At 33.1% G+C, this 25,257-nt stretch overlaps 1 protein-coding gene and 1 pseudogene across 1 annotated transcript in view; both read left to right on the plus strand.

Annotated features, from left to right (window-relative positions):
- The window catches only part of LOC133206147 (vacuolar protein sorting-associated protein 53 homolog), a 540,720-nt gene that overhangs the window by 232,833 nt on the left and 282,630 nt on the right, over nt 1–25,257 (plus strand). The window contains exon 7 of the mRNA XM_061342079.1: nt 1,741–1,884. Coding sequence (XP_061198063.1) covers nt 1,741–1,884 — 144 coding nt within the window. The remainder of the gene's footprint in view (nt 1–1,740; nt 1,885–25,257) is intronic.
- On the plus strand, nt 3,176–22,094 carry LOC133171910 (uncharacterized; annotated as a pseudogene).

Genomic DNA, 25,257 nt, shown 5'->3' on the forward strand with positions numbered 1-25,257 from the left:
TTATTTATTTATTTTCTGCATAAGTTTAGAGAAGGGGGGGGGGGCATTTAAAATATTTATTTATATATATTTTATTTTTACCATGTGAGGAACAATATAGTTTTTTTTAACCTTTTGATCAGTGTTTCTGTCAGTATATATTTTAGCCTTCATTGTAAAGTAACTTTGAACTATGAAGACGTTTATACACATGGGAACTGTAAAAATGTAGGTCATTTTGCAAACTCTAGTCTAGGTCAAGGTCAGAGAAGAGGTCAGTTTTCTGGACAACTGAATTTAATGTGAAGTGAATTGAGTATGACAATTATCTCTCATTTATATATGCTGGAGCTCATTATTTCTTCCATTATAATCTACCCTATACCACTAACAAAAAAAAAATGGCTTACATTTTTAGGGGTATATAGCTATGATGTATAATATAGATACATATTGTGGATGGAATAATTTTTTGTTGTTGTTATATTATCACAAATACATGTCACACAAAATTTATAATGTTCTTTTATTGATCTTTCCTACCATATTTTTCTTTGGCAGAATATTATAAAAAGCTTTATAACAAGAAATGCAAAAATTGTCACTAAAAGTAGACAAGTTCTCTCAATTACAAGTATTCATATATCATACCTGATGAATTTGAATTAAAAAGAATGCATATATACAATCTATAGTGCTTAGTGTTACTGTTGAATACGTGAAACATTAAACTGTTCTTTGACTAACTAGAGCAGAGGTAAAATTTATATCTGTACCCTTTGTCCATTAAGGGTGCATCAGTGGCGAGGGGGTACAGTTATATTAATAACGAAAGAAGAAATATGTATGGACAGAATTGTTGTTCATTATAACTTTGCTTAATTTAGTCATATTCAAGGTCATGGCTATTACACCCCTAATACCTTAAAGAGTTCAGTGTGGGAAGCTGTTAGGCTAGGGCATCTCTGATCAAGCAGGTCTTATCTATATCTCTTGGGAATTGGGCAGAAAGAAATAAAGATCTCTGTTGTCTAAGTCTCTTAATTGTAATTTATGTCTGTCAAAATACATAGTTACTGGAACCAGCCTTTTATTTTTAAAATGAGTTTGATATAAAGGTATTAAGATCAATTTGATTTTGTATAATTAATTATAATATTTTTTTTTTCCACAATCAATTTGTAGAGTGTCATGTCTCACAAAGATGACAGATAGTTGCAAACTATTTTTTTTTCAATGTAATGAAAAACACTATAATTATTAGTATTAATGTTTTATTTGGCTGCACCTTAGTTTCATTCATTAAAAAAAATATAATGAGTAATTAAATTTTCACTCTAAATGTTTAAGCAAATTGTGAACACCTCTCACATCTAGAAAACATTAGTGATTTGGTACCTTCTCTGAAAAACCCAGAGGGGGTATTTGTCCCTTTTGGACAGTTCTAGTTTCCTTTTGTAGTGTATAAGAAACTATTTTCAGTTGAATTGTTTATAGATCATAAACTAGCAATGGGTTTGCAAAACAATTTTAATTTCCTGCTTAGATACACAACTGGCTCCAGCCTTTCCAGTCATTGTTTACAATGCTGTTAGAGGTGTTTTGATGTCACCTAGTCACAATTGTCCTTTCATGCACATTTAGCCCTCAGGTTCAAATCCTGTTGATGTGCAGTTTTTTAACCTTTTTTGCTTGTAAAGATTATATAGGGTAAATAAACTACTGAGTATATGAATAATAATTTTTTTTTTCATCAAACAGTATGGTCCTTCAAATCAAAGGCAGTTAAGAGAAGCATGCTTTGTTGTTGATGTTTTGGATTCCAAAGTGAAGAAAGATCTACTAGCCTGGTTTGTCAAAGCTCAGTTGTCGGAGTATCTGGTCCTGTTTGGTGAAAAAGAAGAAGTAAGCATTTAGCCATGATTTCTTTGCATGATATTAAGAAATGTAAATATAATAGACTTCATTTAAGGAATTAATTTAATAGGTACCCAAGTTATTCTGGAATAACTTGAGTAGCTATTAATTTTTTTTCTAAAATTGAATTTTCTATTTTAAATGGGTTGGAGAGAATATTTGAAATCAGGTATTATCTGTGAAATAGTCCCTGATATTGAGTATCATTGAATTCATGAAATTATGTATTTGGTGCAACTTTCTGTAAAACAAAAAAATTAAGCAACTGCGCATTAATTATGTCTGTAAGAGTTTTATGTACCTCAGTGTCTTGAGGGTTTATTTTTATTGAACCCCATTTACAGGTTAGTCTAAAGAATTCAAAGTGACACAACTATCGCTGTTCGGGTAACAAGGAATACAGGAGAGTGTCATTATCTTTCAATGTCTTACCAAAACCAAAATACTACATGTTTAATTTATTTTCCACTAGTATATTCCTCAAGCTTAAAGGCTGAGATTTTTAACCCTACCGTTTTCTCAGGTAAGGGGAGGGACTTAATTTTACATGCTTGATACCCTGAGGCATTGACGGTAGTGCAGGTCGTGCACAGCACTAATCCTTATACACAAACTGTATACACAGGAAGTCCATGAGTATTACAATTTACGTATTACGCATTTGAGCTTTGATCACGGCCATATTTAGAGTTACTTCGTTCCCATTTGAATGAAAAGCAAATATAGCAAATGAGCCCTATGGTAAAAAAAAATCGTGAGAACTCCACAATATTTATTGAAGTAAATTCAAATTACAATTAAAATTTAAAAATCTGAAATCTATATTAGTTGTTAACATTTATTTTTCTATCAAAAAATATTTTTATATACTCCACATGGCAAGAAATGCTGGGTAGAAAAAAGAAAACCTCAAAAACTTGTCAAGGTGAAGTTGGCACTGTATCAGACATATGCTGATCCATTATAAACATTTTATTTTCTTCTCTAGTTTCATCGTAATTTTATTACGTCACAACACTTCTGGAATCATATGAGATGCGTACTTCGAGCCCGATACGTCAGTGTACTTCCATTTGTTTTCAAGAGTGGACGTGGTCGACTCTCCGTGTCAGTTTCTAGTAACTAAGATAACTACGTGGTAGTTATCATATATATATATAACTACGTGGTAGTTATAATATAATTAATTTAAATATTCGTTATGAGGTAATGAAGAATAAATTCTCCAGTTTGCTGGTGAATTTTGTGACTTTGGTTTTGAGACTATAAGTATGAAAAAATGGCGGGTGTCACGTCGGAACGGGACCGCGCCGAAAAAGAAAAAACTAAGACGAATGAATCATCGAAACATTCCTCTAAGAAGTCAATTGAGAAAAAGGTTACTAATGAAGAAAGTGGAAGCTCTGTTTTGTTGGAAAATAATGAGGAACGAATTGTTACTGGAGGTAACATTGCGACTTCATCCGTCTTTACACCTGGAATCCGTCTTTACACCTGGAATGACAGAGGTAATGAATTTATTGAAGTCTATTAAAGAAAATCAAGATAACCAAGACCGGAAGATTGAGAAAATGAATAACAGAGTTAACGATATCTATTATGGTGATATTAATGAGTTAGAAGAAGAAGAGTTGTTGATGACTCCTATAAACCAGTTGTCTGATGTTGAGGGTGATAGGGATTCAGGTGAACCCCCTTGTAAAAAACGTAAGGAGGACGGTGAAACGTCATGATTTAAACAACTGGGCGTAAAGTATAAAGTTAAGGAAGATTGTGATGAAAATGTAGACGAGGAGTTGGCCTCGATGATAAACGAACTGTTTAGAGAGGGGCTAAATGATGACTACTTTAATGAACTGTTGAAAAGTATTAAAAGGCCAGAAAATTGTACAGCTTTGATTAAAACAAGTGTAAACCAAGCTTTGTGGAGTATTTTAAATCCAGAGACACGAAGTTGTGATGCCAAATTTCAGATAATTCAATCAGCAGTGATTAAAGCCTCACTAAACTAAACAAAATTAGCAAATAAACTGAATGAAATGGATTCCGAGGTCATTGAAGGATTACAGAGCTTGATAACTTTGTCTACAGATGCTTTAGCCCTTCTGGGACACACGAACAAGCTGATTAATGTTAAGCGCAAGGAACTTCATAGACCTGATTTAGGTAGGGAGTACAGTGGCTTCCATTTTATCGGATAGCGGTTTAACGAATATTTCGGCTATTTCAATATAATATCAGAGCACAAAACCATTTCTTATATATTTATGTTGTTTGACAGATTCCATGAAATCATAACAGTAACACATACTTAAAGGAATAAGAATAGTCATTTATTCAAAACAAGTCAAATAAATGACAAACAGTAAACATACATACAATCAATAAAAATAGACTAGGGACAAAAATATTATGCCATGAACCCGCAAGATCGGTGCACATCTCTGACTAGAAAAACATACTATTTACAACAGAAGCACCTGAGTTAAAAACTACCGCAAGACAAAAAGCGTCCCTGAGTCCTAATTGTAAAATTGCATAATCAAAAAACATATTTCTAAATGTAAGCATATGTACATGTACAACAAAAGACAATGTGGGGCGTCATCTGCCACCGTAACAAGGTAGCATTCGGATACCAGTACGGGAAGAAAAAACAACCCATGCTGGCTTGTTACCGCCCCCATCTAGCCTCATCATCATAAAACAACCAAACAAAAATTACTATTGTTACACCATTTTTTCTTATGGAGAAGTACTAGTGACATACAGCGCAATGAGAAGTAGGCATAATTAGCAGGTGTCCCTGGAATGCAAGTATACTCAACAGTTGTTCGGTCGAGCGATTACCCATGGACTACAACGTAGCATGTGCAACTATCATAGATGTGCATGGATTTTTAATAAGTACAATACAGTAGGACTTGACTTGTGGTTAAGCTTTATCTTGAGCCCCTGTCTCAAGAAAAACTATTCCATTTGTTAATGTCACAAGAAAAAAGCATACTTTGAGCCCCTGGCAATGTCTTTAATAAGGTTTACCTTAAGCCCCTGTCTCAAGGCAAACTAGGTTGTTACTCTGAAACCTGAAGCCCATGTCTCCAGATGAGATTAATGCGGGGAAATAGAGGGTATGCGAATGTACTTCCTAAAAGCATTAGACTTCCAACCACCCATGTTCTGAATTTGGATTTCCGTGTATCCTGTTGCAGCAGCTGTGCTGCGCCTATCCTGAAGCTGTGAGCCTGATATTTTGAAAGGTCTAAGTTACTGAATTTTAGAGTTAATCGATGTTGTGAAGTAAAATATTGGCGAAGTACTGGGGTGTTGTCCATAAAGGAAAAAAGGGGCGACTCCAGGGAATGATGTTTTCTGAGATTAAAGAAGTCTGTAAGTGCATGATATGGGCATAGCAATGGATTCTTGGTGTTTTGACTTAGGTGAAGGGTTGTAGAATTTGACTTAGAATGTTTGAAATGAGGGATTGCAATTTCCAGAAAACCTAGGCCATTTGCATCGATACCCTTATAGATGTGTTTTACTAATAGATAATGATGGGTTTTGCTGTTGGTTTTTGTAATCTCTCCTACCCTCAAGAAGGCACAATAAGCCAATGTAAACATAGCCCGAAGCAAAATTCTGGAAAAATATGAATCTGTTGTGTAGGATAGGGCCTGTACTAATTTTAGGAGGATTTCCGGGGTAATTGGAAGTCTTGAGTCGCTGATTGGTTTAGCTTTCAGAAAACCTTGAAGCATTCTTTTGATGATAAAATGCTGAGTAAAGTCTTGGGAGGAACTTAACTGAAAGATAAAGCTAAGAGCAGATATGATGGTTCGAGTAGTAGATGCAGCTAGATTTATTTGGTAGCAATTTGCTATGAAACTAGCTAGATGTTCCAAACAAGGTGGTAAAGGTGGCGTACTCTGACCATAAGTTTGTGATATGAAAAGCTTGTATGACTGGAATGCTGATTTGTAGGCTGCTACTGTGGATGGTGATAGAGAACCATATAGTAAAAACTCTGAGGTTTGACTCAGAGACTTATCAACGCTGGGTTCACGGGGGTGCATGCCGGATCCATGTAGGGAAACCGTGTTTGGAACTTTTTGGCCTGCAATCGAGAAAGTAGATCTGCAGCTATATTCTTGACTCCTTCAATATGTTTAGCTTGAAAATGTATATTGTGTTAGAGATAACACCATGAGACGTCTCATAAGTTGCATAAGTGATGGGTCTTTAGAAGTGTTTTTGTTGATGATGTGAACAACCGCTAGGTTGTCGGAGTGCAAAACAATGGTACTGTTGGATAATAAATGTCCCCATATATCAAAAGCGATGACAATAGGCAGGAACTCCCTAACTGAAATGTGAAAATCCACCCACTGATTAGGAAAAGGGGTGGAAAACCATTTTCTACCAAAAGTACAACCAAAGCCCAAATTGCTAGCATCAGTAAATAAGTGTAATGAGGAGGATGTGTGTTGTACTCCCGAAATGAAAAACCCTTTACCATTAAAATGATCCAGAAAAATGGCCCATGCTTTTAGATTGGCTCGGGCTTCTTTGTCTAGATTCCTATGATGGAAAGGACTTTGTAAACCCCGAGTAAGATTGATAATTCGCCTAAGGAATGTACGTCCAGGGGGAATAACTGCACAAGCATAATTTAATGCTCCTATTAAAGACTGCAGTTGGCAAAGTGAAGCAGTGCATTTATTTTGGAATGATTTTATTTCGGATTTCAAGCGCTCCAACTTATCTGTGGGGAGTCTAATTTCCAATTTAAGTGTATCTAATTCCAACCCTAAAAATGTCAAGGTGGTTGTTGGATGAACTGTTTTCTCAGATTTTATAGGGAGGTTGATATCTTTAGCAAGGGAATAGAATGCTAGAAGTGAGCTATAGCAGTCTGGAGATCTGGGGGGACCAACAAAAAGAAAATCATCTAATATATGCACGCAATAAGTTACGTCAAACTTATTCTCTAAAATCCACTGTAATGCTGAGCTGAACTTCTCAAAGAGTTGACAAGAATAACTCAAACCAAATGGAAGCGTTTTGTCATAATAATATGACCCAGCTATCTTGAAACCTAGCAGTTCGAAATCACTTGGATGTATAGGTATTTGTTTGTAGGCATTTTCCAAGTCAGTCTTAGCAAGAAGAGCCCCCCTGCCTACTTGTTTGATGATGGCAATGGCCGTGTCGATTGATAACTTACTGTGGTCATTTCTTTAGGGATGTGAGAATTGATGGAGTCACCCTCAGGGTAAGACAAATGATGAATCAACCTGAAATCCCCAGAGGCTTTTTTAGGGACCAGACCTGATAAAATAATCTACTTAACATATACAGTAACACATCTTTATATACAAATTACTTATTTTTGCTTGTCGAAAAAAGTTCTGAACTGAACCCCCACCCAACCCACCCCTCCGTTCTGAAATTTGAAATTTCTTGATCCACCACTGAGGAACAGCAGTAGGCCTGTGATTAGTGATGTTTATATGGAAGCATCCTCAGGTAGCGCAGATTCAAGTATCTTCAAATTAAACCGGGTCTAGGGTGGGGCCACAATGGGCGATCAAAGTTTTACATAGGAATATATGGGAAAATTCTTTAAAAATTATCTTCTCAAAAACAGCAAAGCAATGATTAGTCATATTTATATGGAGCATTGCTGTGCATTGTCTTGCGACTTGTTCTGATGGACGACAATATGCACAGTGAGGGTAGGTACACATTGTCGGCAGCGACAATATGAACAGGACGACAAAATGTACTTTCACAATCACGCTGCATGAAATAGCATACGAGACACGTGAGTGTGATTCACACACCAATTACATTCACAAAACTACCAAAAACCAACAAAAGAAATCTTTAAGCAACAATATCTGTGGGGCGACAATATGTACAGTGAGGGTGAGGTACATAATGTCGCCAGCGACAATATGTACATGTGTAACTTTTCAGCTGGCGACAATATGTACCGATGGACAACAATATGTGCAGTAAGGGTATGTACATATTGTCGCCGACGACAATATGTACAAAACGACAATATGTACCGTCACACACCTGTAATTTCACTGAGGAGTGTAGGTGCTGCTTCTGAAGTGCTCAATTCTAGTGGTTGTGAAGGTTGAGGCGTGGCTGTGGTTCTTGCTTTGAAATAATCGTCGATGCATGATTTGAAGGTGTCCTCAATTGTGGGCATGATCTTGGTCATACGTTGTTTGAGGATTGCGCTTACGTCCTCACTACTGGCTTCTGTTGATGGTGAGTCGCTTGTGGCTGGAGGATCTGGAGGTTTGGTTGAAGTCCTTCTCCATTTGGGTCTGGACACCATTCTATGAAAAGTTTGTACATCATCACATCGTCAAGATGGTAATAGAATACTTACAAGTATAATGAACACCACCATTTCGAATTAAATTGGAAATATAATTATAAGGCCAAATAAAAAAATATGTGTGGTTCCGGTTACCCGACCTTCCCTATTTTATACCCCCGACCCTAAACTTTTTTTTGGCATTTTTCATATTTTTTCCAGAATTTTCCTCAATTTCCATCAATGGCTCTGGTTTAAGTTTTAGTTTCAGCAATGACGGCCTCCTTGCAAAACATAGAGCTAGTGTTTTATAGTGTTAAATCCACAGCAAGCTAGCATGTAGGTGTCCCCTACCAATATTGACTAGTATAGTATCACACCACATCTAAATGCCATTTGCAAAGCAGTGATAGGTATTATTTAGAAAAATTAAGAAAATCATTTTGTTAAAAAAAAAAAAAAAAATAAATCCCTACCTACCTACCCTAATTTTTTTGGAAGTGTGACCGGAACCACACATATTTTTTTGTTTGGCCTAATCAGAACCTATATGGCCTGCATATCAACATCGTGGTGAAGACTATACTTTTTTTTTTTTAATTAAAACATAGATATGCAAGCATAAATTAGAATTTGCGGCTGGATAAAGATCATATAATGTAACTACATATTTATACATATATGCCGCCATTAGCTGAGGCTGAGTGGCTTAACCATATAAAACACAATCTGCCAAAGCAGTGTGATATCAATTCATAATATACATATATATCACCACTATCTGCCGAAGCTGTGTGGTTGAATCATATATAACCACTATCCGCCGAAGCAGTGTGGTAACAAATCATGATTCATTTTTATATATAAAACCATAATCGCCGAAGCAGTATGGTTCAATCATATCAGCCACTATCTGCCGAAGCAGTGTGGTAACTAATTGTAGTTCACATTTAGGTTTGACCACTATCTGTGGTACTCTTGTTTGAAAGCATAAATATATACATACATATACATATATATATATATATATATATATATATATATATATGTTGAGGTTTAATTATATTGGCAGAGTAATGCAGTTAGAAACATCAATGATTTATTTGAAGAAAAGACTTCAGCCAAGTCTTTTAAATTTCCCATTGTAAAATAGATAGGTAAACAAATTCTTACCTGTCGAAGTCAAATACAAATTAAGGATATGTGAACCTGAAATAAAAGTAATTGGAAAGTTAAAAAATAGGTACCGTTGCATAGAGGACAAGTCCCTTGTTCAAAAAACAACAATTCTGATATATGTACATGAGTTGGTTTCCATGGCAACAACCTCTGAACTTGCCCTTGTTTAAAAAGATTAAAGCTATGAAGAAAAGTGTACTGTAATTAATTAAAGTTTAAAAAAAATCTCATAAATTATGATTAGAATTTAAATTTTTTGCAGTTATCTTAAAGATTTATGAATGAGCATAATGTAGTAAAGCTTTTTTTATAGGTGTCATATTCAGAGAGCAGACAATCACAGTCTGAATTTCCTCTGTCCTCTTAAAAATTGACTATTTTTCCTTGACCTTGACATCAAAAAAGGATATAAAATCACATTGCCTATAATTAAAAACTTAATTTCTAAATTCCATTTTAAAGTAGTGTTATAGAGCTATGTAACAGAGGAAAAAAATTGGTATGTACATGAGTCAGAAAAAAAGATATGGTAATCCAAATTTTCTCTGACCACTTTTAAAAAATTATTTTTGATACACGATTATCTGTAAAAAGGACTAGAAAATGGAAACAAAATATAAGTAGAACTAGTTTTTTGCAAATATTTAAAAGGTCTGTGGACAACTTTAGTGATCTAAGCTTTTTTTCATAGCTATCATATTTATATAGCTCACTATCACAGTCTGAATTTCCTCTGCCCTCTTTAAATTTGACTATATTTCCTTGCCCTTTGACTACAAAAGAAAGTTATAAAATCACACTAGTTATAATTGAATATTTTATTTTTCCAACTTCATTTTAAAGAAGTGATATATAGCTATGAAACAGAGAAAAAAAATTGGTATGTACATGAATCGGAAAAAAAGATATGGTAATCTGAATTTTCTCTAACTTTTTTTAAAAACTGATTCCTAGAGCACATTTATCTGTGTTGATGTATAAAAAATTATTTAATCTGATTTGAAATATGTAACTAATCTTGAAATAAAACTAAAAATCATGCATATAAAGAAAATTATGAATTGGTCTTTAATAATTAAGATACATTGTAATTATCACCCCGATTTCCTATTTTTCTTTAAACATTACTTTTTTATTCTGAATGATGGCAGAAAAAATGAACAATAAATTCCCATTAAATATCTATACAAGGAACTTTCAACCATTGAATGTACAATGTATTAGAATATGGGACAAAAGGATCTAAATCCTACATAAAAGTAGTGTATTTTCATAATCTAATTCCCCAAAAATTGCAGTCCGAATTTCCTCTGTTTAAACTCACATTAACACTTATAAGCATTATCTGATACAAATGACATATTTTTGCATAATCTAATTGGAAATAGTATCAAAATGTACAACATATAAAGATAACAATCACCAGTTTAAAATATCCCTCCCATATCAAAAAATAATACATAAAAGTATATTTTTAATATATTTTTAATACAATCATTTTCGTATTGTTTAAAATTAATACAGAAAAAATATATTATTTTTGTATCACCAACAAATAGGTAGATTATTTTTGTATTAAAATCTGACTTTGATTTTTTATAGGGTATTATTTTTGTATTTTTTGGGACTTAGATTATTTTCAGTATATCATTTTTGTATTTTTGTGGACTTAGTTTTTTTCAAGTGTATTTTTTCTGTATTAAAATTGAACTTAGTAATTTTACAGAAAATTACATACAGTTAATCTGTATTATTTTTGTATTAAAATTGAACTTAGTAATTTTACAGAAAATTACATACAGTTAGTCTGTATTATTTTTGTATTAAATTTGGACTTAATAATTTTTCAAAAAATACTATACAGTCAGTATGTATTTTTTTTATATTTATTTTGGACTTAGTGTTTTCTTTTACTGAAATTTGTATTTCTTTGAACTTAGGAAAATTTACAGAATGTCCTTGCAATAAGTCTGTTGGAATTAATATTTTTTCTCAGATTTTATTAATTAAGACCACTGCTATAAAGGTTGCTTTTATACTATTTACATTTAATTGCTATTTAGAACAGAAAACTTCAGTAGTTTAAATTTGTTAACTAAACAATTTCATTTTTAAAACATGTCTTTACTAGGTGTGAAATTGTCATTTGGAAAGAGATAGATACGTCTAAGGGGACACCTGTGCTGTACATGATACTTGTAAACACGCGGTAAATTTTGAAGTTTCAGAGTTTCAGACTTTCTTTTGTGTTGAAAATTTTACAGCGTGTTTACAACCGAGTGTTTACAACTATCGCAGCGGAAATGATGACCGGAAATAACAATGTTTCGTAATCAGTAAATTCCGTAAGGAATAAAAAAGTGATTCTGATAATTAAATTGAACATCGTTTTTTTCTAACATAATTTTAGGTTTGTTCAATTGATTCAAGATATTTAAAACCATGTAAATATGTTTTCTCTAACTGTACCGATCTCAACATCGGTAATTTTCGTATATATGACACAATATGATTTGTCAGATTTTAAAACTCTTCCGTACTGTTCTCTGATTGGTCAACAATATTTCACCCACGCCATTTTGAAAATTCTTCCCGGGACGTGTTGAGAAAGCTGGAGGTGATTTTGAATAAACTCTCATTTGTTCGCGAGTAAAATGGATTGAAAAACAGAAGTTCAGCATAATCATGGTACACAGGATCATATATATGAACCAAGGAAAGCAAATACATAAGGAGACTGATGTTTTTTAGGCATCATATCTGGACTTTTCTGGTGTAAACAACGACAGTTGCGGTAAGATTATGTATATTTTAGCACATTTAAGTTTCAGTTTTTTAAATAATAACTTAGTACAAAGATAGAGGAACAAAGAATGCCTTTTTTTTACCCATTTTGTAGTATTGTAGAAAGATAAAATAGTACGTTATTGGCCATGTGGGGAACAAGGGTTTTTGTGATAAATTCTGATTGGGGAGAGAGGGGTGGAAGATGGGGGTAATTTTCAAGCCTTTGGCTTCCTAGTTCTATTTCATTCCAATTTTTTCAAGTTTACCATAGATGAATTATTTATTTTCCCTTCAAAAACAATTCTGTAATTTGTATTAACTCAGTTTTTTTCAGGGGGGGGGGAGGTTGGGTTTGGGGGGGGCAGTTTATTTAAATAACATTGGGGCACACATTTTGTTTACTCTTCCAACATTTTCAAGGACAGATAGTTTATTACAAATATTTTTTTAAAAATATTTTATAAATCAGTCCCCCCCCCCTTTTTCTTCTCCAGATTGTCAAATCAAATGGTTGTCCCCTAAGAAACCCCAGATTAAAGAAAAGTAATTTCAATGGTACAATTGTACGGAATTTGGTGGACTCCGCTGGATCTTTTGGAATTTCAATTTATAATTATTGTTAATTTTAGTCAGCAGAACATTGAAGAAAAGCTGATTAGTCATGGAGGAAGAAGTCTGAAGATCCCTCTCAAGAAAGTATTGCAGGTGTGTGAGCTAAACAAAATCTATATAGAATTATTTTGGATGTGAAAATGTGTGTTTTGTTGAGGTAATGATTCATTAAATTTTATTATTATATCATTCTGTTCTATATTTCACAGTGATGAAGTCAGATGAGATGACAGGTTGTGTGACTTGAAGATGGACTTCTGCACAAAGTAAACACTCCTCCACCTTTTCCATACAAAAGAAACAGCAAAGCAGAGAGATCGAAACATTTGGTAAAAGTACAAAGAAAACAGGATTAGTTAAACTTGTGAAAAAGATCAAGACTATTGTAGAGCAGATTATATGTAAGAAGAAAGATCAAGACTACAATTGGTAGCTGAATCAGTAGCCTGCCACATTAATTACTTTTTAATTAGCTATTTGTACATTTAAGGTAATCTGACTGAGTTACTAAAATTGTTATTTAACAAATATTTCAAATAAATAAAAGATTTTTGAATAACAATCAATAGATGCTATTAAGAACCTCAATCTCCAACCCCTTTTCTTCAAATAACAATTTTTGCCCATGATCATTTTTGTAGTTTTTAAAACTCTGTTTTGTATTATTTTAAGCATTTAAATGTATTTTTTGTCTATCATTATTGTACTTTTTTGATATTTTTGAAATACAATCCTTCATGCTGATAAAAATACAAAAACAATACATATTAATACAAAATTAATACATTCTATATTTTTTTCATACTTTTTTGTGTACTGTATTATTTTCATATTTTATATCTTTTTTGTACTTTTAATTGTTCCAGATGAAAAAATACAAAAATAATATATGTGATACAAAATTAATATATTCTATATTTTTTTTTGTATTTTAATTCTTAAAGGTGAAAAAATACAAAAATAATATATGCTAATACAAAATTAATACATTCTGTATTTTTTCTATACTTTTCTATGGACTGTATTATTTTTATACTTTGGAGAGAAAAATAGAGAAATAATACAAAAGTACAAAAACAATACGTTTTTACAGGTCATGTGTATCATTTCTGTATTATTTCAAAAAAATAAAGTATATTAAAAATATATTTTTCTGTGTTTGGCTTTTAAAAAGTCTATTATTTTTTACCTAAATTGGAACCAAGATTTAGAGGGTTCCAAATTTGGTCATTAAAAATATACTTTTTTTGTATTATTTTAGTATTTTTTTCTTGTATTATTTTTGTATTTATTTTCGATATGGGAGCTGTTAAAAAGTTCGAGCAATAACTGTTGGTTCTGTTTATACAAAATGGTTTCTTTAACCTTGACAAAAGTTTCTACACAGTTCTAGTAAAGCTAGCTTCTATGACATAGTGAATCTTTTTTATCTTTCCTTTCCTTTTCAACTGCAAGCTTTTTTGGGCCACAAACTTTGTTGAAATCTTAATAACAGCAGGTGAAGGTCTTTTGAAGCAAACATTTCAGTCTTTGGTGACAGAGGCAAAACAGTGTGATTCTTAGCCTGGAAAATAAAATCCATTTTAGTGTTAACCTTAATGATAAGAGGACATGGATATATAGATGATATCTATATTGTGTAATTTGATATTTGCTTCATCCAGTGAGTTGAATGGTGTATATTGATTTCGCGAGGCTTGCCAATATATTCCAACTACAACTTAACTGCTAGGTCTAACACTTCCTATGAGACGCAATTGTGTGTGTGTGTGGGGGGGGGGGGGGGGGGTAACATCCTTTATCACTGTAGCCAGTACATTGATAAATTTTGACATTTCACTGAAGTGTAACTAGTTTTTTCTTATTTTTAATGAACATTTTTGCTCATTAGCATTCATTTGATAACACAGAACTTTCACAATTAGAAGTTTCGATAAGTTTACATCTTGAAGCGAGGCCTAGGGATTGTGTCAAAACCAGAAGACGTGCTATTGATAAAGCACATACCCGTGGATACAGCATAGGTTTATCTTATGGGTATATATATATATACATGTATATATATATATATATATATATATATATATATAAGGATCCTCTAATAAAACTCATGTCTAAATAACTGTATCTCACTTCCATTCTCAATGACTGTGTAGTGTAGGACAGCGCCGTGAGAATTCCATCGGCATTGAAAGCAAGTTTTTTGAATTGCCTAGATAGCTGCGCTGTTCCTGTACTGCTAGGAGACAGATTCCGTAGGTCGAGAGTTCAACCCCGGGCTGGGGCAGAAGTGGGTATCCTTATAAAAGTAAATTTCTTCGTGCTTTCTATATATATATATATATATATATATATATTTATATTTATATAGAATACATGTCAAGTAAGATTGTAAATACAGTGAAACCTTGTTATCTCGAACTAGATGGAACTGAGAAAAAACTTCGAAATATCCGAGCATTCAAGATATAAGGGGTAAAATACTTTAAGAATAAGTAGTTGGGACTTCCAAATCACTTCGACATATCCATGGTATTCGAGATATCAGTGTTCGAGATATCAAAGTTCAACTGTACATAATACCTATTTTAAAATTTACTACATTACTATATAACATTTTAATAATTTGACACCTTTCCAATTATTTATGAAATATGACTACTAGTCTAATGAGGCTTCAAAAAGTTATATTTTTAAAAATTCTATTATCATGCTAGCAAGTTAAAGGGAGGACCTTTTGATTTTGAGGGCACATTTTGGAAATAATCTGACCTAGAAGATGTTAATAAAATAAAAAAAATTCTTCTCCACTGGGAAGATTTTTTTGTTTTGTCTAATTTATTCCAGTGAAAATAAAATAATAATCTTGCTGTCATACTTTGTCTTTTGTGAGCTGGGAAATAAATATTTTGTCCTTATTGAAGGCCAGAAAATATATTACCACCCCCCCCCCCCCCTCCCCATCACCACCACCACCAGAATTGAATGCATAGTGAACCCATTTTTTTTTATTTTAATAAAATTAATTCATTCCTACCTATTCCATTGGTTGCAACACAATAGAAATCTTCTAATGCATCTGGATCCATAGGTACATGCTGCTAATAGTTGAATAAGTTGAGAGATTTTGACTGCTGACTTACTTTGTTCATATTGATACCTGTACAAATAACAAATCAGTCGCAAATATATTCAATTTACAAGTAAATTTTATAGATATTCTTTGAATATGTACAATCAACTTTGATTGCAATTGCACAATAAAAGACACATCTCCAAGAGTGATTTTTTCATGAATTGTTTTCAGATGAGTTCAAAGTTGAAAATTATCACTGCATCAAAGTGCAATTTTCTGCACTTTCCGGGGAAAATTCTTCTTTAAGAAATAAGTTTGATTTAGTAGCTAAATAAAGCTACTTCAGGTAGGTAAATAATTAATGCTATGTAGGTAATTCAAGCTAATTACAGTTAGTACCTAAATCTAGTGATTGTACCAGACCTGTTAAAGCTTAAACATGTTAAATTAAAAAGTTTAAACTGACGTGAATGATGTAAATCCCGGTTAGTAAGAAAATGAATGTCGATGATGCTATAATGATATTAATTACAACCAAAGAATAAGTATATAAGGTGTGAAGTTATCATTCTGTTTGGTGCATGCACAGGGGCTTGCTCCCGGCGTGTAATAATTATTTATTAAAAAAATCATATACGGTAATACTAAAACTACACAGGGGAGGACGCAATTTTGGACCCCTTCCTCGCTTCAACCTCTGTTTTCGTTATATTTTCCCGTATTTTACTGACTCACCGCCTCGGATCTGTCAAGTAATGATTCTTCTAGGACATGATGCTTAAATTTTCCCCTTGGAGCCTCTACAATACACATTTCAGACTAATAATAATCCAAACTCGCTCTTTAGGACAGTTGATAGGGACAGAAAACGAAAACACATTCGAAAATCTCAGGGTTTTTCTACTAGTTAACACAGCTGCTAATTATAAATTTGAAAAAACCGCGTTCTAATTCCGTATTCGAATGTAAAACGCCGAGATTACTTTCGTTTTCTGTCCCTATCAACTGTCCTAAAGAGCGAGTTTGGATTATTATTAGTCTGAAATGTGTATTGTAGAGGCTCCAAGGGGAAAATTTAAGCATCATGTCCTAGAAGAATCATTACTTGACAGATCCGAGGCGGTGAGTCAGTAAAATACGGGAAAATATAACGAAAACAGAGGTTGAAGCGAGGAAGGGGTCCAAAATTGCGTCCTCCCTTGTGTAGTTTTAGTATTACCGTATATGATTTTTTTAATAAATAATTATTACACGCCGGGAGCAAGACCCTGTGCCTGAAACCATGTAGTGCATCGTGATACTGTATTCAGAGGTGACATCGCTTGGGAAGTTTTTGCAGGAAACCTAACAGCATCAATCTCTATATTTCTTGCCTAAATATAACCGTTTACTGGAATATATACTGTGTTTTCCGTGCAAATGTATCGTTGTGTCCCTCTCTACCGACATGGTGTCGCAAAACGGCAAGGGTATGTCGTAAATGCTCCGAGGTCGGAAGAACAAGCAAAAAGCAAAAATTTATGAAAAACATGCAATATTAATTTAATTTGACTTTATTTCACAAGGAATTTGGTGTTCACGATCCTTTAGAATAGTTTAATAGGAAAATCAAACGCTCTATGTATGATCACGACGTTGACCTGATCTTCAGCAGTTCGAGTTGCGCGGTAGGTTCAAAATCGTCAGGTTCACATATCCTTAATCAAACACCAAGGATATGACTCTACCACACTAGGACACAAACATCTGCTGTAATGACCAAAATAAACGAAATTGTAAACATTGCTGGACGTTGCCTAATAAAGCATACTGAAATTCGTAAACAATCCATAAATAATTATCATATCATAGAACCCATGAAGATAAATATTGTATGAGAATAAAAATAATGAGGAATAAATAAATTAAAAACATATATACGTATACATATAATATGTATGCGTGCATGTGTACCCATGAAGCCCCTGTCTCCAAGGGTAATTAGGAATTCCTGGCTAACAAAAGGAGAATTCCCCTAATTTGTCTTAAAAGTTTGTATTGCCCAAGACAATTTAAATGGACCCCGTCGCTCAGAATGTTATTCATGCTATTTGTGAAGCCCTTCAATCTCCAAAAATGCATGCCGTCTTGTGTAGCACAGGTTTTTAGCAGGCGATTAGCATCATCCACTCAATGATTGTACTCTGTAGGGCTAATATTTCTTGTTCGATCCTGATGAATAAAACTCAAAATAACCACAGTTCGGAGGTTGAACTGTCTTTTAAGTAATGACGCAAAGGACACCAGTCTAGTTACAACACAATCAATGTCTTCGGAAGAGTCTAAATCGTATCCTCCTAAATTCACAATAAGATGTTATGGCCGATTATTTCTAACAGCGGCAATGATGGTGCGGGTGTGTGCGTGATTGCCGATTGATCCGCCACTTTTACCGCAGAATTCAAACAGTGTTAGATCAGTAATATTGAACACTTCGAAAGGAGGTTTACCGTTTGCAAAGTTTTCAAATCTTCGAACATGGGAATCGCCAACAAAAAGAATACGCATCCTATTACTTTTAAACGTTCACATTCACACAATGCACTCTACAGTTAATTAGGTCATCTCAAGTTACAATGGCGTGCTAGCCAGAATCCGAGGTGACGCTATTCGCTTTATGGAATAACTAGGCTCCGAATCGAACAAATTACCTGATTAAAACGATCTTTCAGAAACAGTCATCAATAACAAATCATTTGCGACAGGAACAGTTCTTGTTATCAGTTAAAATGAGACAGTTTTCTTCTTCTTCTTAGAGAATAACTGCAGCCAATGTTTACAAATAAAAGAATAATCAATGCGCATGCGCATGGAAAATTCCACTAATAACAGCTAGGTGCTTTCACAGAGCAATAGCCGAATCTATTTTAAGAGTGTGCTGCGCATAAATCTAAAAATAAGCACACAGTGCAACCATCATAAACCATTTATATATATAAATGTGTTTTATTAATAATTTCACCTGATATTCTGATGAGAAAATATTGGAATTTCGTTTTATCTGATACAAAAATTTGGACTATCATAGTGTTTGTTGATAATCAGCACCTTGTTCACACCTCCAACTTCGTATGTGAAGCCTTTGTTTACACAGTTTGACACCAATTACCTTGACTGGCTTGAGTACGACAATGAGGGGATTAGTTAAGGCTGGACGCACACAGGCACCTTACCTGTGTCAATAGTGGGCATAGTAGATAGATATGTTTTGATTACAGTTGTGGTGATCAGCTTGGGGTCAATGATGCACTTGTTAATTATGACAATTATTTGCAATTTTTTCGGCTTGAAATTTTAATATTGAACTGATTAGCTTGTGTATGACAATCTGCTTGGATAATGAAATAAGCCTATTCAGTCGTTTAACTTGGTCATTTGGCTTAATATTTGTTCACTTTTAAGTGCAAAATTTATGGTTAAAATCACAAACGGCCCAACTATAAATATACGTCTCAAAATCCATACCATCTTTCTCGACATGGCAGACAAGTACACAATGACATGAGACTAGTAACTCATTAACCAGAGAATTGTCACAAACAGGATAAAATATGTAACCATATTAAAGAAACAAATAAAAACAAAGAAGTTACATTTACAAAAAAATATTTTATATTTTTGTTGATTTTTAATTTACAATCTATTCAGGGAAAAATATTTTACGGTTATTAGTCAAGCATTTAGTCTACTTCCATTTCCAAAATGGCGACCATCGAAGAAGGAATGTAAACATGTGCTGAATGAAGATGGCAATAACTATCAAAGAATATATTTTATACATCAATTTATTTGAAAAATGTTATCATATTAAATTCATACGTAAGTGAAATAATTTATTTTAGGAAATTCACTAAGTAAACTAATCAAACGAAAACGAATGTGCAAGTTTGAAATTTGCTACGATGTATTATCAATACATGTAGCTCTATACATCTATCTTTGGACTTGGTATGGAGCAATCGGCTATTCTTATAATCGGCTATTCTGATAAAATTAGACTTACAACTTGACTATTGGATAAAACGGGAGCCACTGTACTACCATCTTAGTTCACCATCTCTGCCCTTCTCAGAATTTCTATATGGAGAAGATGTTGCCAAATCTGTGAAAGAAATTCAAGATGTGAATAGAATAAGTAGTAAAGTACATGGAAAATTTCACAGAGGAAATTTTCGAGCAGGGGCATTCTTTAGAGCATGAGGACGTCCCTATGGTAGAGGAGCATTAGGAAGACCATGGAACCAAAGATCTACTAGTAGTTGGGGTCGATGGTCAAACAGCTCTACCTCTAAAGACAGTTCAAAAAACTTGAAAGGGGAGCGTAGCTCCAACAAATAGATAAAGAGGTAAGTGCTAAATCTAAAGCAGACATTAAAAATTTTTGTGCAGGAAGATTAAAAAATTTTTCCTCTGAATGGCGAAAGATTACAGAAGATAAGATCATCTTAGATATTGTTGAAAATTGCCATATTGAATTTGATGAAGAATTAGGTTTACCATCTCAGAATAGTATACCTCATTCTGTTTTTGCAAAATCTGAAATAGAAAAAATTAACAAGCAAATAAATGAGTTTTGTGAACAGGGTATCATTAAGGAATGTTATTTTGTAGAAGGACAGTTCTTATCTCCAATTTTTACCATACCTAAGAAAGATGGAGATTTGAGAGTGATATTGAATTTAAAAGAATTGAATAAGTACATTCCTTGCCATCATTTCAAGATGGATTCTTTTGAAAGTGCTATAAAATTAGTAAAGAAAAATTGTTTCATGGCATCATTGGATCTTAAACATGCTTATTATTCAGTATCAATTGCAGAGGAACAAAGAAAATATTTAAGGTTTATTTGGCTTGGAAATTTTTTTGAAATTTTCCTGCTTACCAATGGGCATTGCCTGTGCTCCCAGATTGTTTACAAAGTTAATGAAACCTGTGTATTCTACTCTTAGAATTATGGGTCATTTGAATGTTGGGTATATTGATGATTCTCTTCTGATTAGTGATACATTGGAAGAATGTTTGAAAAATGTATTAGAATCAAGATGTTTGATGGAAAGACTAGGTTTGGTCATAAATGAAAAGAAATCTGTATGTGTACCATCTCAGTGTATTACCTTTCTTGGAAATATTATTGACTCAGTCAAAATGATTGTCACATTAAGTCTAAGTAGAGCAGACACTATTGTTGAGGAATGTAGGAAAGTGTGGAAAAAAGGAAGTTGTTCAATTCATCTGCTAGCTAGAGTAATTGGTCTTATTGTGGCAAGTTTTTCTGCAGTAGAGTATGGTCCATTATTTTATAGAAATTTAGAGTTGGACAAAATAGAGGCATTGAGGAAAAATAATGGAAATTTTGATGCCAATTTAAATTTGTTAGAAAAAGCTAAGAATGAGTTGTTTTGGTGGATAGAGAATGTTCACAGTCAGAAGAGAATCATAGATCATGGAAATCCAGACATTGTTATTACGACAGATGCTTCCACTATAGGGTGGGGAGCAGTCTGTGGTAAAAGTAGTGCAGGAGGAAGATGGAATGAAGATGAAAGTAAAAATCATATTAATAATTATTTAGAACTTCTTGCAATATATCTGGCACTTAAATCTTTTTGTAAAGATGCTTCTGATGTACATGTAAAGATAATGACAGATAATACATGTGCAAAGGCATATTTAAATAACATGGGTGGCATAAAGTCAGAAAAATTGAATAGGTTATCACAAGAAATTTGGTTTTGGTGTATGAATAGGAAAGTCTGGATTTCTGCTGATCATGTACCTGGTGAAAATAATATAGCAGATAAATTTTCTCAAGAATTTAATGACTCTGTGGAGTGGAAGCTAGAAATTGGAATTTTTGACAGAATTTCTGTTATTTTTGGACTCCCAGAGTTAGATCTGTTTGCATCTAGGCTGAACAAACAGTTGAAGCTATATTGTTCATGGAAACCTGATCCTGATGCAAAATTTATTAATGCATTTTCGTTTCAATGGACAGGTTATTATTATGCTTTTCCTCCTTTCAGTCTAATCAGCAGAACATTACAGAAGGTGAGGACAGACCAAGCAGAGTGTTTGATTGTGGTTCCACTGTGGCCAACTCAGTGCTGGTATCCAGTGCTAATGGATTTGTTGATAAGAACTCCAGTGATTCTTCCAAAGGGGATTCTGTCTTTACCTCACTCGAGGGAGAAACATCCACTACACAAGAAACTAACTCTAGTAGCGTGTTGCTTATCAGGAAAACTTTGGAAATGTGAAAGATATCGCGAAAAGCTTCAAACATCATCTTGGCTTCCTGGAGATCAGGGACAAGACAACAATACTCAAGCTATATTCGAAAATGGATTTTGTTCACTAATAAAAGGAAAATTAATACAATTCAAGTTCCTGTAAACTTCGTCCTTGACTTTATGACAGAACTTTTTGATTCAGTGTGCTAAACACAGCAAGATCGTCATTAAGTGCTCTAGGAATTTCATGTGATGGTTTTACAGTTGGAAAGCATCCGCTTGTGATTAGATTTTTGAAGGGTGTTTTTAACTTGAGACCCAGTGTACCACGCTATTCTGTTATATGGGATGTTTCTTGTGTATTGTGTGTACTTAGAAAATTATCTCCATGTAAATATTTATCATTGAAAGATTTATCTCACAAATTATGTATGTTAATTGCATTAACTACTGCAGCAAGATGTCAATCTTTACATTTGTTTAGTATAGATGGAATTGAAAAAAGTTGCAATGGATATAAGTTGTGTTATAAAGGTCTTCTTAAACAAGATAGACCTGGGTGTCATACAAACTGTGTAGAATTGAAGGCTTATCCACCAGATTGAAGATTATGTGTGATTACTGTGTTAAAAGAATATTTGAAGAGAACAAGTGTTATTAGAAAAGATTGTACTTTTTTGTTTATTAGTTATGTGAAGCCTCATAGCAGAATTGGTAAGGATACTATTTCAAGATGGCTTAAAACTGTTATGACCAGGGCAGGTATTGACACTAATAAAAAGTTTTCAAGTCATAGTGTTAGAAGTGCTGCAGTGTCCAATGCTAAATATGCTTCTGTACCTGTTGATGACATTTTGAAAGTTGCAGGGTGGAGTAATGCTGGAACTTTTGGAAAATTTTATGATAAGAGAATTGTACAATCGCAGTTTCATTCTGCAGTGTTGAGTTGAGGTGTTTTGTTGCATTAAATTTTGCAAAAATAAAAAATTTTGTACTTCATCAGCGGGCTTGTGCATTTTTGCTTTAAAGTCTCATATGATATCGGAAGTGTTGTGACATAATAAAATTCCCCAATTAAACGAGACTTACCTTGGTAAAAGTCAAAGTTTGATTGGAATTTTATGAGTCACATAAACACTGAAGGGATCAGATGCCCGCCACAATGTTGTCTTGATGTAGTACCCACCCTTGAGGAAGGGATGTTTTAATGAATATCTATGGTAATTTTTATTAAATGATGTAATCTGTTCGGAAATGCACAATCCCTTCCTTTCAAGACTGATGTTTCTGGCTGGAAGTACGCATCTCATCTGATCCCTTCAGTGTTTATGTGACTCATAAAATTCCAATCAAACTTCGACTTTTACCAAGGTAAGTCTCGTTTAACTGGGGAATTTTTCGCAAGTCTCAGCAAAAAATAAATAAATAAATCTACTAGTGAAATTTCAATGTAACTGTATTGTGCTTTGAATCGAAATTTACTTATAAGAAAAAAAAAAGTTATTATACACAAGCATGCTTTATTCTACTGAATCATTATTGCCATTTTCACAGTATTTGTGTTTTTTCATACTCACTTATGTTATAATGCACTCTGCATCAAAATATATGATTAAACCCTTAACAATTATGACCAAATTATGACAAAATGGTACCCCTAACAAGTTAAATGATATATAACACTCCCATGTTCTAGACAATAAAAATATTAAAGATTTACTACCTAAAATATGGGGTATATGCTGTTGCAGTTGAAAAATGGCTTTGTTTTCCAGTTTTTGTTTCAGGAGATTTACGATAGAAACTCTTAGTCATAGATGTCAAATCATTGTGAAATTATCCCTCTTTAATATGCAATTTACTGTATGTAAATCAAAAAATATTAGCGAAATAATGTTTAAATATGTGAAAATGCAGATACGTTATGAAATTTAATATAATTCTACTGTTTGAACTTGCAGTATAAAAAAATATATGTTAATGCATTACTCTTACTTTAGGTTCATTTTAAAATTAGAGTTAAATGATAAATGAAACAATAAAGAAAAGTTTGTGTGGATTCTTCGAAACTTTAGAAAATAACACATTTTCTTCTTACTGGCATAAAAATGTCCCAAAATTCTGTAGTGTCCGCAACATGTGCTTATTCTGGAATGCATTATGAATTATATTTCTTTTATTTTGCATGTAAGAGGCCAGTGCAGCTACTAATCTATCTACCAAAAAATATCAGACTTTAGCTCAGTGTTGTTTGGAATTCTGGCAAATATATTGTGTTTTGTAGAGTCCGCAACACTGTAGAGTCCGCAACAGCTTTTTAAATTCACAGTTTCTTCAAAGAAATGTAACATGATTTCAATTGATCATCACTATAATTGTCCAAATATTCAATACAAATATGTAAGGTTACAAAACTTAGTGGAACTATAACTTCATACTTTGAATAACACCCATAACAACTTGTTTATACATAATATTCAAAATCTTTCAATTGTCAGTCTTATGTTATATATTGAAAGTTAATTTTCATGTGGTATTTAAAACTGAATAAGTGGAAACTAAAGAATATATCAAGATGTTAATTGTTAATTAATAAGTGTAGTTCTAATTAATACAGTTGTGTTGCGGACACTACAGTAATAACTATATACCACATTCATTTATTATTTTCACTTTTTTATTTCATTAAATATTTTTGAAATGTAAAACATTTCTCTGATATTTTGCTCCTTTGATAATACAATTAGTTAACTGGATTAAGATAACAAATGGTGATTTTTGTACAAGATAACACTTCAAACTTACTGGTATATATATGGGTTTTATTTTCCAGGCCGGAAAGCCATTTTTGACTAGCCTTTTTTATTTCCCTATAATATAACACCATTTACTGTACATATAGAACTAGTTAGAGATTAAGATTTTCAGTTTACTCCATTAAAACCAAATATGGTGTCATATAGCAATATCTCAATATATTGTAGTGTCCGCAACAATTTCAATACTGAAAAAAAATTATGGATGCCTCAGTAAATTCTTTAATTCATTGAATTTATCTATAAAACTATTTGATATAACTTCTTTAATTGTATTAAAGTAAG

Source organism: Saccostrea echinata, unplaced genomic scaffold (genome assembly GCF_033153115.1).
Source record: "Saccostrea echinata isolate AGI-Se365-2 ecotype Australia unplaced genomic scaffold, CSIRO_AGI_Sech_v1 ptg000054l, whole genome shotgun sequence".
NCBI lineage: Eukaryota > Metazoa > Mollusca > Bivalvia > Ostreida > Ostreidae > Saccostrea > Saccostrea echinata.